The sequence below is a fragment of the Centruroides sculpturatus genome, unplaced genomic scaffold (genome assembly GCF_000671375.1).
Source record: "Centruroides sculpturatus isolate CEXI.00-Female unplaced genomic scaffold, Cexi_2.0 scaffold307, whole genome shotgun sequence".
Taxonomy (NCBI): Eukaryota; Metazoa; Arthropoda; class Arachnida; order Scorpiones; family Buthidae; genus Centruroides; species Centruroides sculpturatus.
This window is the reverse complement of record NW_019384520.1, coordinates 217,598-238,125: the sequence shown is the minus strand read 5'-3', so window position 1 is coordinate 238,125 and position 20,528 is coordinate 217,598. Positions and strand designations below refer to the sequence as shown.

Below are 20,528 nucleotides of genomic sequence, written 5' to 3'. Positions count from 1 at the left end.
CAAAATCTGGAAGAAAAATGCCTGCTAAGGAGAGACCTATAAGTTTAACCTGTTGGGAGTTTTTTCTTTTTTTATTCACTTGCGAATACCTTTCTTTCATGCTTGTTTTTTTTTTTATCTCTTGAAAGATGATGTTTACAACCGGCTTTTACCTTTCAAAATCACATCATCCATAAAATAGATGTAAACGTTGGAAAGATATTTGAGGTTGCGAGTGGTAGGTAATATTTAACAGGAATTTTTCTGGAGATGTGTGAGATATAAAGATTCTCACAAATATTTGCCAACTAAATAAATTAACCAAGTTTTAAGTGAAGTAAGTAACATAGCCGTTGGCCCACGTTAGGGGTTGCTATCATCAAACTAAAGTTGTATAAATGGCTAACTTCACTATTTGCTATCTGTTTAGTGATAATTGTGTTACAAGAAATAACTTGAATGACTTGGCATTTCGTCTTATTTATAAGAAAATCGATTATCTTTAATAGAAATTTCAGTTATCTTTCGAATAGTCAACGTGTTTTTTCCGAGAATTCGAATGAATAGTCGGCGGGAGGAGTGGTTTTTTTTTTCCAACCTTCGACTAAGTTGCAAATATTTCTAGTTGTTTCATAATGTAACGAAGTCGGTGATTTAATAAGTCAAGATGTGACCCAGTCTGACCTTTTGGTGACAGTGGGAGGGGAGACTATTGTAGTGAGCTAGGGGTTGTGACAGCAGTTATACATCACACGTGCAAGCTGTACTGTGCTGTGTGGTCTGCGAGGGAATGGCAGGTGCATGCGTCAAGACACGCCTGCGATAGGGAACTCGGATCGGGTGGGGGTGAATCGTGCACACATACACACCTAATCTTATTGCACCCAGCCTTAGAAAGATCCAGATAGAGCCAATCAATAGTATATATTGTTTTTTACAGACTCGTTTCGCTCCAATCGATATTGATAGGAGTAGGATAATGAAAATTAACACTTCTAAAATCATTACAAATCTATACAACTTGCTACAAACTTTTAATAAATTATTTAAAAACTAATTGAATTCGAAAGCACAAGTCAAAATACAATAATTTATCTTTAAAACCACATATTTTTGTAGTTAAAATTAAAATTCTTCATCTCTGAGTCACACGTACTCGAAGACAGTCATTGCGATTCATGAAATGATGCATCCATTTCTTCGAAATTGCTTTTAAACTTCATTATTATATTTCTCTTTAAGAAATATTTGCTAAATGAAAAAGACCAGACAAAAATCTCATACAGGGTATTATCCGTCAGGGGAAGAGGAAAGGGAAAAAAACTGTTTGCCTATTTTAGCCTCTTTAACCTAAATTGGATAGCTGTAGGCTCTTTCTGAAGGTTCTTGAAAATTTTATCATTAAAATGGATTCATTAAACTAAATCGAATTTATAAATTAAAAAAAAAAATGGTAACATAAATGGTATTTATGTATTTGAAGTGAATCGGGATTAATTATACATTCTTTAAGCTAAGTATATTGCATTACAAAAGCAATTTAATGATAAAATAATTTAATTAAATTCATAAATATATTATATAATTTTACTAGCAAAACTTTGTTTACATGGTTATAAAATGACTGTATATATTGATGTAAATCACAGTAAATTCTGTTGTAAGATTTCATATTACTTTTCAGCTTATAAATAAAAATAAAGTAGAATAATTTAGTTTTTAATATCCATTTTAATACATTAAAAGCAGCGTCTTAAATGTGCAATTATGTTTTTAAAATATTTAGAAAGACTTCACACACACCTTTGATACATTCGAAATTCTTTTATTACATTTACAAAAGTATTTATATGACGTAGAAATTTATGCTAAGTGGCGAATTTTTTGCTGGTATTTTACTCGTATAATTAAATAATTCTTGTCGTTTTGTGAATTGTTTTGGATTTCAGCCAAACATTTTACGAATTTACGCCATTAAATAATTAACATTTTGAAAGGAAGAAAAATTTAAATGATCTTTTAGTGGATGAAACTTGTCTCTTTTACATAGCAGTTTGCATTTCTAACGAAATGCCTTAAATCCCAACTTCTTGAAATATCATTGGGGTCGATTTGTTAAGCGTACGTTATGTAGAAGTTGGCTATCGACATGATGGATATCATCATCCTCGTGGATGACATCATCATTATGTTTCGATTGATGAGTACATTCCCATATCTTCTTGTTATCTATCTACATTTATGTTTTACATTAAAGCGAAGAACGCATAAGTTGACCATTTATAACTCATCAATACAAGACTTAACAATGGTAGAAATGGTCAAGGAATCACGCAAATCCATCAAACGTGTTCCATTTTGAAATGAAATTCTTAAATTTTTAAGAAATGCCATTGAAATCCCTTGAAAATTTGAAATTCTTACACCTTTGATGGTTTTGGAAGTTGAGCTGATGAGCATTTGGCAAGTTGAAAATGGCCCAAGTCACAATTTATATTAGATATTTGAAATGGGATTATAAAAATGGAGTAATGAATGGTTTTTCCGCAAAGTGTTAAGAAGATTTGGGCAGATGAAGAAGTCTCTGCTGAAGAATCCAGAAGGCTGTAAGAGTAATTTAAATATTACGAATCTCAAACATTCCTACTTGCCAGATCAGTAATTTCCGGTTGGGCTTGGTAAATGATATCAGGAATCTCAATCAATTATATTCGAAACGAATTCTTTTCCTTGTCCACATTCTTGATATCCTAGAAGATACTGCTTAAGAAGAGAAACAGAAAGTTAATTACGATCTGGAACTTTAATACGTCTGCTGTCAAACATTTTAGAAAATTTTCTCCAGTAGTAATTATGTACAGTGACCGTATTTCTTTCTTCATTTTTTCAACGGTGTCGTCCCCTTCGGTCCCCCTCCATCCAAGTTGGAGAATATTCGTTTTGTGGTGGAAGAATAAAGAAAATTAGCTGTGACAAGAGAAAATCCCTGGCGAACGGAATAGATTAATTACCTCGTATTAAAGTAATGAGTCCTGCGTAAATATTTGATGTGTTCCATCAGACGATAAAGGGGAGACCGAGATAGCATTGCTGTACGCGAGCTTAAGAATTCTTTAGGGATCTTGTACAACGGTTAAATTAGAACGGATATCAAGGTGAACGGAACTTGTACGAGTTTATCGACCATGCAAGTCTGGCTATGCTATCCTATTCTCCCTAGGGACCGATAGGGGGATCAGATGGGAGGGTGACGGGGTAGAAGTCTTGTGGCCCAAGTCATCTACATTACAGTGCTGACATGCAGATTGCTCCGGGCTAGACATCAGTTTTTCTGTTGCTCCATCCCCACTTACCAAAACCTGTTTATGCTGCGTGTGTGTATTGTTCTAGCCAATGCGTTGGTCAAAGTGGGCCAGTCGTGGCTTCAGCCATGGTCAGATACAACATTGTTTAAAATCTATTGTTGTCTACTGCAATTTTGACCAAACACGGTTGGCTAACCCGCCTTTGTAATTCATTGTACACTAGCAAATTTGCTATTTTCCTGCCGGTTGGGTCATTCGGCTTTCTCCTTCGAGCGGGTTAAGAATAAGAATGAGAACCTCTCTAGACGGTTGAGATTACTAAGAATAACCAGTTTTTGTCTAACTGGTCTGTGATTAATTGCAATCGCCTACTTGTGTACTTAAGACTTGCGTGAAAACATTTTATACTTTGTGCCCGTTGGTCAGTTCGTGGCCTTTAACCCGCATGTTAATGAATACCGGAATGATACGTCATTCTCTTAATCTCATCATTGTAATTCGAGTGGATTAAAACCAGGATAACACGAGTCGAAAACCCGTCCGAACAATGAATAGGTTATCCAAGATGACCAGATGTGGGCCAGCAAGAACATCAGAGAAAGTTAAGTGTGGGAGATAAACATCCATTCTAAATTCCACTGACCAGGACGACCCACTTTCCAGTTTAAAATATAATACCTGCGGATTCTTTTCATACAGACCATGCCCGTAATACGATTAAACGGCAGCTCTTATCTTTCCAAACGTAATAGTCCGTTATGCAAAAATTTCAAATAATCTTAAAATTATTTAATGCTTGGTTAACTCTATTGACGATATCCTGATTTATTTACAAGACAAATAGAGTAGGAAAGTTGAAGGACCCTCCAGTCAGACAATAAAGAGGGAACTTAGTCTCGTCAGACGGAACGAGGCGAACCGGTGTGAAATGCCATAGAAAGAACACAAAACTCTCTTTACGAAATGGAAGATCAACAGTGCATAGCTGTGTAGATCTGCCACTTGCACCCCGAACCAATAATTGGCACGTTCCGTACCAACGCAAAAACAAAACCAACTCGTTTCCAACGTTTTTCCCCCCTTCGTCTTCCATACCCATAGTTCTCAAAGGAAGATAGCCAGGTGTGAGTGACCCACTGATAGACCAGACCAGTCCAACTCCTCTTCTTACATCACATTGTTGTCTAATTGATTGAAATTTACTTTTATTTTACTGGCGAATATTCTCCGCTCTACTAATCCCGATTAAAATCATTTTATCATCAGATAATAATTGTTAAATAGTATTTTCTCTTAAACGCGGAAAATTAAATATTCTTAATATTCACTCAATTTTTTTAAAAATATATATATATATATTTTAAAAAAGAAACGTTAATGGAATGAATTCATAAAAATCCTTAACTGTGCCATGGAGTAACTCATCATTATAAGCACATCACTGTTAATCAACCGCAGACATAATCAATCATAAGATGGATGTTCATTTAATATTAGAACAATCCAGTTAATAAAATATCAAAGATTCAACGAGATAATTTTTTATGAGAAGAAAAAAAAAGCCATCTAATTAAATGTGATGATTTTCTTGAGACAATCTCTGAATACATATAAAGTTGTAAAGCGACTCAAACATTTTCCAATTTCCGAATTAAAATTTGGCAACAACAATAAATAGATGTTCATAATTAGCATGCAGGGAGATTGTGTATAAAAGAATTGGCTTCGAATAACTGCCTGTTAAATATTCTGCCAAGGATTTATTTATAAATTGATATGAATGGATACTCTAAGTTAAGAAAGATCTAAGAATAGCCAAACAGTATCTGTATAGGAGAGTCGACGATATGTCACTTCATAGGAGATAGCTATAACATTACTTGACAAGAAACATGTGGATCAACAAATATTGTCCGTTTGAAGTAGTATCCAATGTCAGTTGCCAGTGCTTAGTTACGCATCGGAATAAGAAAAAAAACAACCAGGGTATTTCCTCAAGACTCACATTGTTTGTTTTTTTCAAGAAAACAAACAGATTCTGTTGTTATTGCCCTTAAGCATTTGGGACTTTGTATGTTAATTTTTATATTCGCAAAGTATTTTTCATCGTTTATCATTACATTTCAGTCATTTTCTCATGTTTTTAGAGTAATAAGAAACTAGATTATAATGCTTAAATATATTTTTAATTTGTATCATTTTTTAAATTTAATCACATACACTACTTTTTTAATTAAAGAAAAAAAAACACATTACCCTTAATAAATAAAAAATATCAATGGACGTGTAAAAAAATTAATAACAGATAGATGATTATATTTACTAAGATTAAAGAATCTGTAAATTATTTATCACCTGCTTTATTTTTTTTTTCTTCTTGTAAATAGGTGTTTGAGAAACATGTTTTAAAAATGCCTTTTTCAACTTGGGATCAGACAAGCTTAAAGTCAAATCCTAGAATTTTCTGTTGGCAATTCCAACTAATTCTACAGCTAAAATAATTCTTTGTTTATCTGTTTACACGTATTTACATCACACAGAATTTCTCTTTAATTTTATATTATAGACATAAAGTTTAGAAACAATTTATTTGTTTAGGAATGTTTTATTTATATATATAATTAAAACAGTTATAAATAAATGAATGTTTATAGTTACAAGACGGTTAAGAATTAACATTCTTATTTAAATTTTTAAATTATGTTTTTATTAAAAAGTTATCTTAATTAACATGTAAAGAAATTGTAAAAGAATTATACTTTTATATGTTAAATTTTGATGGAGTTTTATCATCGTAAGCAATTATAATAGAATCAAATAAATCCACCCATTTTAATTCTTAAATCTCATCAGCATTTGTCTTCTAAACTGCTCTTTACACAAAAGCAAGCACATGCCTAACAGCCAGCAATAACTCCCATTCCAAGGAAGACACTGTCTGTCAGAGAGCAGGCAAAACCTGCAAAACCTGTTCTAAACCACGTGTGCATTAGAGTTGGGTTGTACACCACCTAAAAGTCTACAGTTCTGAATACACAGCTGTACATGCTGCGAACAGAGTCTAGGAATGTTACAGATGAGCGTACAGCGGCTCCGTGTAACAAAAGTCGAATCTCAACTCCAGAAAGACCCAACGTTTGTTTAACCTTGAACTGGGCTGGATTGGACGTGATGTCGAAGCTAATAAGGAAGAATTTTTTTTCCTTTTTTTCAGTTAATTTAGCTTTTCGCATAACAGTTTCTTGGGCGTAACTGAAAGTTCATCGAGTTCATTCCAAAGAATCATTTTGAAAATTATTAATATCTCAATTACTTCGAACTAAATAAGAATTGATCGATTCCTCCTGCCACCACTTCAATCGCCACTTCTTTATTTTTTAATATATAATTTACCAATATACATCAAATTTACTTACAAATAATACATAAATACGGGAGAAATTAGATATCCTCCTACTAAATTAAGTTAACGGCAGTCATATTTTGTGGGATAAAAGTGAGAACCGATCCGAAACTGTGTTATTTTCTGAAGATCATTCTAGTCCAGCTCTCCACAACTATCTAGTCTTGTCATTCTCTGCAGGGGACCTTTTTTTACCTTCCATTCTTTCTTTTCCCTTGTGGTAACCTCATTCATCACAGTTGTCTAGACTACTTTGTTGTTCCACAAACATAAATATCCACTCTATTTAAAGTAACACCTGTAAGGATGAGAAACTCGCCGATTCTATCAAAGAAGCGATGAAAACAGGTAGTGAACGAGACGAATTACGTCACTGAAATATTTGCTGTATTTTACATAACAACTTCATTTGCATTAATTACATAATCGAATTTTTAAGCATTATTTTCTTTTTAAAATATTCTACAGTTTGATGCAAGAAAGCGTACGTATAATAGAGAAGGGGTTAAACGTCTAAGTAGACTGCGAACAAGTGACTATTGTTAAGTTCTTGTTTCTCTATAAAAACACGATACGTATCTAGTAAAATATGTCATGTACAAGCATCCAATAATGTGTATTCGGTCTACACAACGTCGATTTTCTTTTTATTTTTTCCTTTTGGTTTGTTTATCTAACTGGATATTTAACTCAGCTTATTAAATTGACGTTCCTCCTTCACTTATGGATTCTTTGAATCGCTAGATCTTCGCAAAAAGACTGAACTGTCTCTACTTAGATTCTGATCCTTCAGTTCTGTTGACAAGATGAGATTATGTTGATCTTGTCATTTCTTTGATGCCCATTAGCCTGGTATTTTCTGTTGTCTGCAAATAACACAGTAAAGTGCGACAAAAAATGCAAGGCCAAAAATTGGAAAAGAATATAATGTTAGATAATTGCTGTTGTTATATTTATTTTTCTATCATTTTAAAAAATTATGTAGGAACGTAAATCGAGTAAATATTAAGCGTTAAAAGAAGCTAATTACATATGAAAACAAATTGTTGTGTAAAAGTTATTAAAATATTATTAATCGCCCGGACATAACTTTCAATTTAAATATGGTTAAGGAAAAATCTTTCTTCTTTTAATATTCCTGGTAATTAACATTCGCTACGTACCGGTACATGACGTCATTAAGCTTGTAAAAGTTTTGAAATTAAATTCTTGACCAAAAGTAGTTTTCGTAAGAAGAGTGGAAGAAGAAGAAGGAAAAAAAAAACGATGAAAGCAATGTTAATATATAAAGGTACTTTGGGGATTCGCTGCATTGAAAATTTGTCTATAAAAGAGAGAGAAGTGTGCTGCAGGCAATATGACACTTACAGAAATTAAATTAGAATTTTTCGTATCGGTATAATATTTTAAAATAATCTTCAAGTAAATTAAAATACTCAAATAGTAATTTAAAAATCGATTCGAATAAAAAAAACGACACCAGGAGGGAAAAAGTCGCATAATTTTCTCGTAATTAAACGAATTTAAATAGAAAAAAAATTAATAATAATTCGTGTTTGTATTGTTTTAATAGTTACCTTGGTTACCTGGCGCGAAAAAGCACGCTGCTTTTTCGCGGCAGATGATATTTGTAAACACTTACTAAGTCAAATATTTGGAAATTGGCCTAACAAATATTTATAAAATAAATTAAGATGATCAATTTATGCAGGTGAGAGTGGTTGAAGATTATAAATGTATCGATTATCTCGAAAATGTTCAGCCAGAATCAAATGATAGTGATTAGATGGTGTAATATTTATTATCCAGTATCAATTAATACATCGTAGGGTATGTTATGACAGAACCATCGCAAATTGCAATGAAATTATAGCTCTGAGTGATATATTGTATAGCTTTATAATTGATTTTAAAACTTGCAGAAGACAAGCCTATAAATTTACTTTTAAATAAGTTATATAAATCTCTAATGCAAACATCTCCTCTTTCTCATCACCATATTTAATATATGCGTGATTAAAGAAAGAATTTTTCTATACCTAGATAATTTCTTAATTATGTAAGCTTATATATATACAGAAGTACTGTTCATAATTAAGGAATGAATTGCTAGGCCACCCTTTGTCTTCCTCTATATAATCTTGAAAAAAATAATAGGCCACCCATATTCTTTATTATCATAATTCTATCCAGTTACTTTTAATTATATAAAAACTTTGTAGTATCTACCAGAGAAACAAATTTTTCCATTCTTTTATTCTCCTATTGAAATGATATATAAATCTTTTATGAGGAAGTCAGTCAGATGCGATAAAAAGAATTCATTTGATCTCCCGCTGTTGAATAGGTTTTAAATGGAAGAGTACTATACAGAATTAGCACATACTCGTTACGAGTCTTTATGGAAGAAAGATGACAGTGCATAAAAGAAAAAGTGAGAACTTCCACATGCTCTTAATAACCATGCAAAATCCTGTCAAATTGACTTTTTACACAGAAGTGACAGCAAGAACATTGCTGCACCACTAATAACTATTCCCGTGAATCATTAGTAGTTCTAGTCTATTATGTGGATGGAAAATACTGGATTCGTTTCTCATTTATTATTATATGGAATATTTTTGTTCAGTTAAAGAAATAACAAGATCTATTTATGCTGTTTACTTTTCTAAAAGTAGCTAATGATTTAATACTTGATTTTATTTCAGTCTTTTTGAATTTAATCTAAATGATGATACGTTATTAGCTTATATTTTTTCTTTTTACGTATTTAACTTTTCAAGTATTCTTTGAAAGAATTTTAAATAGCCATTCACAATTAAATTATTTCATAATTTTTTTCCCTTCTTAAATTTATTTTATTTTATTTACGTTTTAGAACTTTTCATCTAGTTTTATGTAAATAAAGATTGTATTTCTCAGTGGTTTTTGCTATAATATAGTATCAAATGCTATAATTAAAAATATCTCTACATGTTATTGTTTTTTTTTTGTACACGATCAATCAAATTTATGAACCAGATATAACTATTAATATCATACATTCAATCATAGTAAAATCAATAAACTTTTCTTTTTATTACGATCAACTATACAAGTAGACTTGTAAGATTTATTAAACTTTTAAATTGAATTTTAAACACGTATATACTTAAAGAATGTATATATATATATGTAATATTTAATACTAGATATAGCAACTAACATCACGACCCTCATTAATAAAACTATTGAGCGTTAACGGATAGGCAACAACGGAAATTTTGAATTAAAACGGTATAGGAAAATTGAAGGATAATGATAATCGGTTGGCCTTGTAATGATTATTATGCTTACTTTCGAGGTAACAGTAAACCGAATCAGATTTTCCTCTTCCACTTACATTAAATTCACAAGTTTCAATGGTTAATTAGAATAATAAATCATTTAATTTTCTAATTTCTAATAGTATTTATTAAGCATACATATTATTTAAAAGTTTCTTTTCTTTTTTATACATTCTCTATTTTAGGCTATGGTGGAATTGGATGTTAGTAGACAACCAAATTTATTAATGCTATATATATATATATATATCCTACTTTGTTAATTACTTAAACTGCATTAATCGTTTTGAAAGTGCAATTAGAAACTATAGCTACCTGCAATTCATTCTCGGATAAATTTGATTAATGTGCAAATTTATAGGCATATTACTTCACGCTCTTTTATTCAAATGTTACAAATTACTACCGTTTTGGATTAGTCTTATTCTATTAAAAGCAAAAATAATCATCTAACTAAACATTAAAGTAATTTTTGGTTGTAAATGTAATTAGTTTATTGATTTTTTTTTTCTGTAGAATGTAGCCAATTATGAAGTTCTTCGCATGATCTCATCTACGTGTTTAATTTTTAGGTTAGAAGGAAAAGGTACAGCAATATAGCAACTTATTACAAATTTAAATTCGAAATTAAACTAATACATTTTTATTTTCTTCGAGTTTTATTGTAAAATTAAAGTATCAACAATCTTTCTCTATGTAAATAATGATTTTTTATCAAAGAAAAGCAGTATATAATATTGCATTTAGTATCATTATTTTCGTGTATATAATTAAATGATTATTATACATGCAAATTAATATAATTAGCGTTATAACATTTTATTTCAATTTATATTTAGTTTTAAAAAAAAAGAACAAGCTGCTACTGATTTGTTTTAAGCTTTTTAAATGGATTTATTTTTAAAAGTCAGTTTAAAAAGCAACCAAAATATCTGATTATCTGAATAGAATTACAAGAAATCTTCAATGTCTTCTCCATACAAGACATATTCAAACAAATGAAAGTTATTTAGATAATTTATATTATTAAAAGATATATATATATATACAGAATTATAAAGCATATAACAATGTTTTGCTTCCACTTACAATGAATCAATAACTAAATATCGGATTAAGAGATTATTAAACTGGTATTTTCTCCATTATAATTCTTGTTTTCTTCCCTTTTTTTTTAGAGGAACACATTAAAATAATTTTATTGTTAGCTTTATAACAATAAAATTGAGTATCCTTTTATCATCATGTTTTCCCAAGTAGATATTTTCAGTTTATAAAACAAAGAAGGAAAGATATACTGTATATCATTTTATTCCCTTATTTTCTTAATAATTAAGTGGAAAAAAACCAGTGGATTTTTTACAGAATTTTTGATAAATTCGAATAAAAATCATAATAATCTTAATTGAGTTTATAAAAAGAATTTAATTAATAATTGAATAAATTATTTTAGTCTGTGATTAAATTTAGAATAGCAATAAAGCTCAATCATTAATATTCCATTTGTAATTTCTCTTAAAATAGAACTCATAATTAAGAGAAATTTTACTTTTCATCAAGTAAATGAGATAATAAGTTGATTACGAAGATAGCAATAATGAACGATTGATTAACTTTCTTCATGGAAAACGTTAATTTTATTTTTGGACTTTTAAAAAATTAAAAAATTCGATTTTCAAAAAGTAATTACTATTTAATTATTTATATTTCCTTTCCTTAAATTAGTGTTTTCAGTTGCATATTAATTGCTTTGTAACACGCTTTTCTATAAATGCTGTCTAATACGAACATCTCCATAAATTCTGTAATTATTATATATTAAAATACTTATTCACAGCCATATATATATATATATATCTACAAATAGATCCGCTTCAAGTTAATATATATTGTTTGATATCAATAAACACATGCGATCGTTATTTAATAGTCTAAGAATTTATGGCTGTTCCTTTTTCCTGATTATTTTTATCTCTAGAGAAGATGACGTGTAATAAATATCACGTCATCTTCTATACTTTTGTTCAATTAGAAAATTCCTTTCACGTAGTTTTCGCTTAATCGACGATGTTCAATTTTTTTCTGTCTTTGTTTTATTTATTCATAATCACTATCTATGACCAATGTCATTACTTAATGATTTCGAATAGAGTTTAAACTAAATGAGAATTACTGATAAAATCATCACACGAGATAATTACAAGCGGCATGTTTCTGCTACAATAATTAAACTAATATAATTTAATTTATAGTTAAGCTAGTCATATAGTTTAACACAGATATAGACCTATAGATAATTTTATATATTAAAGAAAAAAAAACATCGAAATTATAGGGTTATTGAACGTAAGCATTCGTTAATTATTTTATTTACAACGTGAAAGAAAAAAATATCAACATCTTTATAGTCTATATTTAACAAAATATCATCTCGTAAGCTTCTTGAATTACATTAAATTTAAATATTTATCAAGCGTGAAATGTAAAAAAAAAAATAAAATAAAATTTGTTAAGATCGATCTTCATCCATGCGTAATAATACTAACGATATTAAATTTCTATCTTCGTTAACAGATATCATTTAATTAAGATATCTGTTAACGAAGATAGAAATTTAATATCGTTTAACGATATTAAATTTCTATCTTCGTTAACAGATATCATTTAATTAAGATATTCTTAAATAGTTTGCTGATTATTTTATCATTCATAAATTAGATTTATGCGTTAAAAAATAGCGTTAATTTTTATATATATTCTATATATATATATTAGAGAGGTTGCGGCCGACGTTTTCGTCTGTAAAACGTGAACGTCGAACGTCGAGAGCCGCTTAGAAGATAGAGGCGCTCGACGTTCGACGTTCACGTTTTACAGACGAAAACTTCCACCGCAACCTCGCTAATATTCATAACCGTATATTAGATTAGCTTATATGCTATTATGCGAGTAAAAGTTATTGAAAGTGCATAAATTTTATATGATTTTGAAGGGATCGAATGTTATTTTATTATGCACTTTTATCTTTATTGAAGATCTTTATCTAATTTCTGTTTTATATATGACAAGTGGGATTTATATTCCGAGAAATTGGAGAAATTTTTACACCATTTCTCGTTGGTTCGATTCGACTTTTATTTTTACAAACTGAATAAATATAGCCTAATTAGTTTTATTTACATATTTAAAAAAGTCTTTATATAATACAGTTAACAATTAACTGTATGTAATTATACTTTACAGTTATTATTTAACTAGATGGCGATAATTATTAATTATAATCCTTTACAGCATCCATTTTGCTTTCATCATTATTGTTTATTTACAAAATTTTACTGTTACTATTATTATTATTTCCGAAATAAAGTCTTTTTTTTTTTTTTTTTCCTTTCTAAATNCGGTAGTTTGTATGAATTTTTTATAGAACAGTTAATATATTAGTGTCGTTACGGTGTTCTGTTACTCCTGCGATCGATCATGTCGATTTTGTTTCTTCAAAAATCGAATTTTGATAAGGAATGAACGATTAAAAGTTCATTATATATTTATTTTATTTTGTTTTCTTGTCGATATTTCTTCTGGAATTTTAATTATTTTTGCAATTCAAATTTGTTTAATTATTGAGAACTTAATGGCTACTTGATCTAAAACTAACAGAAAATATGTCTATAATTTATGTTTAGATTTAATGAGAACCAGATTTAAGTAGTGGAAGTAATTCCTTCAGTGTGTTTAATCCTTATAATATAGCGCTGAGTCAAAAGGAAAAATAAATTGGTATAACTGTCATTGAGATATCTAATCTGTAAGTGGTCGGTTTCTTTCTAATCAAATAAATTATATTAGGCGTGCTATTTAAAACGAATGCAATTAAACTATATTCATTGATAGGAGGGGGAAATCTGTATTAAAAAAAACAACCTCCACAGAAAAAAGAACTTGTGTAAGATTTATAATAGGCGGATTTGTGTAGAAATTTTAACGGTAGAAAACCTAACATTTTGTTAATTTTCTCTTTCAGTGGGTCGAGGAAAGCTTTACCAACTTTCAAATAGGTATCAACTGGAGATCGTACGTGGTTTGTGACGTGGCGTACACAAACGTCAACAATTGGCTGTGGACACCATTCATCGAGCGGGGTGAAGCAAATAGAATGTATATTGAAGTGAAATTTAGCATGAGAGACTGTAATCTATTTCCCGGTATGGCTCTGTCGTGCAAGGAGACTTTTTCTCTTTTATATTACGAATTTGATGCGGCCACAAAAGAGCCCCCACCATGGGAACCAGAATCTTATAAACTCATCGACAGGATAGCAGCCGACGAAGGAAGATTTACTTCAACTAGCGAAGTGATCATTAACACCGAAACCAGAAGTATACCGATTACAAAGAAAGGCGTTTATTTCGCATTTAGAGACCAAGGTGCTTGTTTGTCTCTGATTGCTATTAAGATATATTACGTTACCTGCCCCAACGTAACTAGGAATTTTGCATATTTTCCCTCTACACCTACCGGAAAAGAAGTGACTGCTATAGTGCCTGCTGAAGGACAGTGTGTTGCCAATGCCGCCATTGTGGACACGCCGAGACTTCTTTGTAAAGGCGATGGCAATTGGACTTTACCTTCTGGAGGTTGCAAATGCATGGCCGGTTATGAATCACTCGGACAGGGCTGTCAAGGTATGATATAATGTATAGAATTTTTTTATTTATATATATATATATAAGAACATACACTGTGTATAATATATTAAAATTTAAAACGATTAAATATTTAATTTCCGAGAGACTATAATTATGAGTTAAATTTAGTTCTTTAAAAATGTGCATTTAATTATTTTCTACTGAAAAATATTCTGCTTTTTAATTCAAATACATATTTTTATTCTGTTAGTTTTTCTTTATATAGATCCATGATATAAATTTGTATATCATAGTCTTAATAATTAAAAATAATGGCAGATTTCAAATTTGGAGTATGGCCTACATGAAAATTTACATCGTGTCAATTATTTTCCTATTTAATATACGGGAAAAAAAACTAGAAATTAAATATAAAATCATGCTTTTTTTTAAAAAATAAAAGAAATATTATTAATGATTTAAAATATTTTTTAAAAATGTGTACATTGTGAATTATTATACTGAGTGATAGAATTTATTTATGTCACTATTACATGAAAAATCATTTATCTACATCAAAGGCAAATTTTTTTAAAAATTATATAATAAAAAATGAGTAAATCTGATAGATATATTAATAATAATGTCAGAAATTAATTCAAAACATCTCTCAACGTTAAAATTACGAGGACATTCGTAAGAATGTTTTAATAAATAATTGTTTCGTGAATGTAACCTGTAAAGATATTAAAATTATTTGGACATCCCGTAACATATATATCTGTTTTTTTCATAGTGTAAGAGATGTGAAAAATTCGGTTAGTTTATATATATTTTATTATTATATATTAAGAGATTATTTCCTAGGTTTTAAGTCATATCACATCATCTACAGTCACCATTAATTTAACAATATAATAAACTCTTGCCCAAAAAAACCATTTTAAGAATTTTATTTATTATTTTTTTTTTTTACTTTATTTCTGTATTTTGTCAAAGGTGTAATGGTTAACGGAGACTTTATATTACATTTTTTTTATTACATACAAGTAATTTCCAAGTAAGAAACGTTGGAGCTTGGGGTTATTTTTTATGGACTTATGTTTATGGATATTCGACATTCTACTGTAAATTTTTATGCTTTTGATTTCGTTTCTGTTGGAGATTTTTGAATAGCGGAGTTAAGTTTTACATTCTTCGTGTTTTTTTTTATTTTGAGTGAAATCATCCGAGAGTTTAGAAATATTAAAAACATGATTCGGGAAGAATGGATTTTTCTTCCATAGGAGTTCTGACAGACGTATTTTATTTATGTTTTGATCATTTAAATTTCGTGAAATCACTAACACACCGAGTCGACAGCATATTTTTCTTTCTGTTTGTCTTGTCTTTAAAAATTAAACGTGTCTTAATTTTTTTTCTTTTTATATAATTAACAATTTTAAATTTGATATCTGAAAAATAACATGACATTTTCATAATTGTTCTTCTGATCATGCTGCCGAAATCGCATAGTTTTACAAGTTATTAATTATAGGCCTGCATAAAAATCAAAATATCATTATGTTAATATTATTTAAAGACAAAATTCCTATATATATAATACTTAAAAATGACTTCCAAGTGTAAAAATAACACTCAAAAATATAAATTCTAGTATGTAAACCACATATCCGTGTGAAGAAAGCTCTGTTTTTAGGTATCAGTTTTTTTTTTTTTTTTGCTTCTTGTTACCATGGTACGTGTGTTCAGATACCACCTAGGACCAAATATATATACAGTATATATTTTTTCCTATCCTGGTTTTTTGTTGACACGGGATTTATCTACAGGACTTTATACTTTCGATGTTGTTTGCTTATTCAAATCATCCATTCAATTATTATACCTTTTAGTATGTGTGAGTATATACATTACATGCATATTTTAGATAGTCTGGGTTATTAAATCTTACTCTTATTATAATATTTGCATAACCAGTTTTTAATATTTGTATTTTTAGGCTCCATTTTTAAGTATTGTTTACACACTGACTCTATTAAAAGTTTTATTTTTATATATTTTTTTTTGGTGTGTGGAAAAGGCTATCACATATTAATGAAAATTCGAGTTGTTAACTAGTAAAATATACTCTTAAATAATATTCATAACGTTTACACTTAGTTATTTTATAAACAGATATTTGCATATATTTTTATTACTTACCTCATCAGTTATTTTATTTTATTTTTATTTTTTTTTGTATATATTCTAGCAGGATACTAGTCTTAGGGAATTAGTGGGAAGATTCTTAACTGTATAGCATTATCATACTGTATTTAAACTAAATAAATTATTTTTATGTATTATTTGAATACTAAGCAGTTTAAATTCTTGCATTTTTAGACCACCTGTTTACATAGGCATTGTTTTTTTAGATGTTAATAATACAGATTATACATAATAATAGGGCCCGATTATTCTATTCTTGAAAGTAAACCCCAGATGAGTAGAATTTGACTTTTTTTTTTCTTATATATAATTGTTACAACAAAAGCAGATTGTTTACTTCTTTCCAGCATAGTTAAAGTTCACATTTTATTACTAAAAAACTGATTAATTCTTTTGAAGCATACCTGTTAATTGTAATTTATACTTTTCAGTTCATTTTTAGTTATTGGTGGTACTTAAAATCTTCATTAAAGTCTAATAATTTACAGTTAAATTACAAAACAAAAGTGAAATATATTCGCCAGATTAAATGTTCGAATAAGTTTATTTAAAAAGCAAGAAGTATGCCGAGTTTTCTCTCTTTTTTTTTTTTTTTCTTCCTCTAGCGAAGAAGAAAAATTTATTGGTCCTCTCGATAAGGTTCTCGTAACATGTTGAAAATGCTGCCGATGTACCCGACTGACAAACTATGTCGATGATAAGAGTCCAGTGTAGTCCATCTGGCCAAATTTGATCAACATATAAGCAAACAGATAAAATCCAGCTCTAAAATCAGCAACTAGTTATCTGGAATTTTTAAAATCATCAGTCACGTTGAAACAAAGAAAAATTGCTATTTCTGCAACACGAACAGTAGGCCTCAAGGCTTTATCTACTGAATATTCTCGAATCGTACGAGAATTTTTCTCAGATAAAAAAAAAGCAACATAAGCTATATTTAGTCAGATCTTGTATGATTATAGAGAAAAATAAATCTTTATATCAAAATTAAACGTAAAAAAAAATAAAGAGTGGACTCAAATATTTTATTCATCAAGTATATCAGATGGAAAAAAATATATATATAATGTTTAAGTAAAAATCTTAATTTTTCCTGACTCTCTTTTACATTATTTAATGTACTGTACTGTATTTCAGAAGATTTCCGATTTTTTTAAGGGGTTGAATATTAAACGAAAACTTTATTTTTATTAAAGTTTACTTAAAATATAAACTCTGTTATTATATCTCAGAAACTGTTGATATATTAAGAGAAATACATGAAATAGATTTCTATTGGATTTCCTCCACTCTAAAATTCCCATTGGCAAAGATTCGAGCCATCATACTTCAGTCGAAATGGGTTATAAATTATCTTTTGGCAGATTTATTCGAGATAATTAAGTGAGAATGCTTTGAAACTTTGAATGAATAAATGATGAAAAGGTTTAATTTAAATTAAATGCTTCATAATTTATTCATATTCAACCTTCAGAAATTAAAAAAAGAAAAGAAAAAGCGTGTTTCGCGAATTACTTTCTGTTTCTTGATGCAAACTTCGCTACTGAGTGATAGAATTTATTTATGTCACTATTACATGAAAAATCATTTATCTACATCAAAGGCAAATTTTTTTAAAAATTATATAATAAAAAATGAGTAAATCTGATAGATATATTAATAATAATGTCAGAAATTAATTCAAAACATCTCTCAACGTTAAAATTACGAGGACATTCGTAAGAATGTTTTAATAAATAATTGTTTCGTGAATGTAACCTGTAAAGATATTAAAATTATTTGGACATCCCGTAACATATATATCTGTTTTTTTCATAGTGTAAGAGATGTGAAAAATTCGGTTAGTTTATATATATTTTATTATTATATATTAAGAGATTATTTCCTAGGTTTTAAGTCATATCACATCATCTACAGTCACCATTAATTTAACAATATAATAAACTCTTGCCCAAAAAAACCATTTTAAGAATTTTATTTATTATTTTTTTTTTTTTTACTTTATTTCTGTATTTTGTCAAAGGTGTAATGGTTAACGGAGACTTTATATTACATTTTTTTTATTACATACAAGTAATTTCCAAGTAAGAAACGTTGGAGCTTGGGGTTATTTTTTATGGACTTATGTTTATGGATATTCGACATTCTACTGTAAATTTTTATGCTTTTGATTTCGTTTCTGTTGGAGATTTTTGAATAGCGGAGTTAAGTTTTACATTCTTCGTGTTTTTTTTTATTTTGAGTGAAATCATCCGAGAGTTTAGAAATATTAAAAACATGATTCGGGAAGAATGGATTTTTCTTCCATAGGAGTTCTGACAGACGTATTTTATTTATGTTTTGATCATTTAAATTTCGTGAAATCACTAACACACCGAGTCGACAGCATATTTTTCTTTCTGTTTGTCTTGTCTTTAAAAATTAAACGTGTCTTAATTTTTTTTCTTTTTATATAATTAACTATTTTAAATTTGATATCTGAAAAATAACATGACATTTTCATAATTGTTCTTCTGATCATGCTGCCGAAATCGCATAGTTTTACAAGTTATTAATTATAGGCCTGCATAAAAATCAAAATATCATTATGTTAATATTATTTAAAGACAAAATTCCTATATATATAATACTTAAAAATGACTTCCAAGTGTAAAAATAACACTCAAAAATATAAATTCTAGTATGTAAACCACATATCCGTGTGAAGAAAGCTCTGTTTTTAGGTATCAGTTTTTTTTTTTTTTTTGCTTCTTGTTACCGTGGTACGTGTGTTCGGATACCACCTAGGACCAAATATATATACAGTATATATTTTTTCCTATCCTGGTTTTTTGTTGACACGGGATTTATCTACAGGACTTTATACTTTCGATGTTGTTTGCTTATTCAAATCATCCATTCAATTATTATACCTTTTAGTATGTGTGAGTATATACATTACATGCATATTTTAGATAGTCTGGGTTATTAAATCTTACTCTTATTATAATATTTGCATAACCAGTTTTTAATATTTGTATTTTTAGGCTCCATTTTTAAGTATTGTTTACACACTGACTCTATTAAAAGTTTTATTTTTATATATTTTTTTTTGGTGTGTGGAAAAGGCTATCACATATTAATGAAAATTCGAGTTGTTAACTAGTAAAATATACTCTTAAATAATATTCATAACGTTTACACTTAGTTATTTTATAAACAGATATTTGCATATATTTTTATTACTTACCTCATCAGTTATTTTATTTTATTTTTATTTTTTTTTGTATATATTCTAGCAGGATACTAGTCTTAGGGAATCAGTGGGAAGATTCTTAACTGTATAGCATTATCATACTGTATTTAAACTAAATAAATTATTTTTATGTATTATTTGAATACTAAGCAGTTTAAATTCTTGCATTTTTAGACCACCTGTTTACATAGGCATTGTTTTTTTAGATGTTAATAATACAGATTATACATAATAATAGGGCCCGATTATTCTATTCTTGAAAGTAAACCCCAGATGAGTAGAATTTGACTTTTTTTTTTCTTATATATAATTGTTACAACAAAAGCAGATTGTTTACTTCTTTCCAGCATAGTTAAAGTTCACATTTTATTACTAAAAAACTGATTAATTCTTTTGAAGCATACCTGTTAATTGTAATTTATACTTTTCAGTTCATTTTTAGTT

The 20,528-nt window shown here is 28.8% G+C and overlaps 1 protein-coding gene and 1 long non-coding RNA gene across 2 annotated transcripts in view; both read left to right on the top strand.

The window, feature by feature from the left end:
- Positions 1–13,630: 13,630 nt before the first annotated feature.
- LOC111622721 lies at positions 13,631–14,045 on the top strand. The gene is made up of 3 exons (XR_002756323.1): positions 13,631–13,818; positions 13,905–13,956; positions 14,035–14,045. It is a non-coding gene; the product is annotated as an uncharacterized LOC111622721 (long non-coding RNA).
- A 147-nt stretch (positions 14,046–14,192) lies between these two features.
- Positions 14,193–20,528, top strand: part of LOC111622718 (ephrin type-B receptor 2-like) — a 48,112-nt gene continuing 41,776 nt past the window's right edge. Inside the window, 1 exon segment of the mRNA XM_023365138.1 lies at positions 14,193–14,695. Within this exon segment, the coding sequence (XP_023220906.1) occupies positions 14,218–14,695 (478 nt within the window). The 5' untranslated portion in view covers positions 14,193–14,217.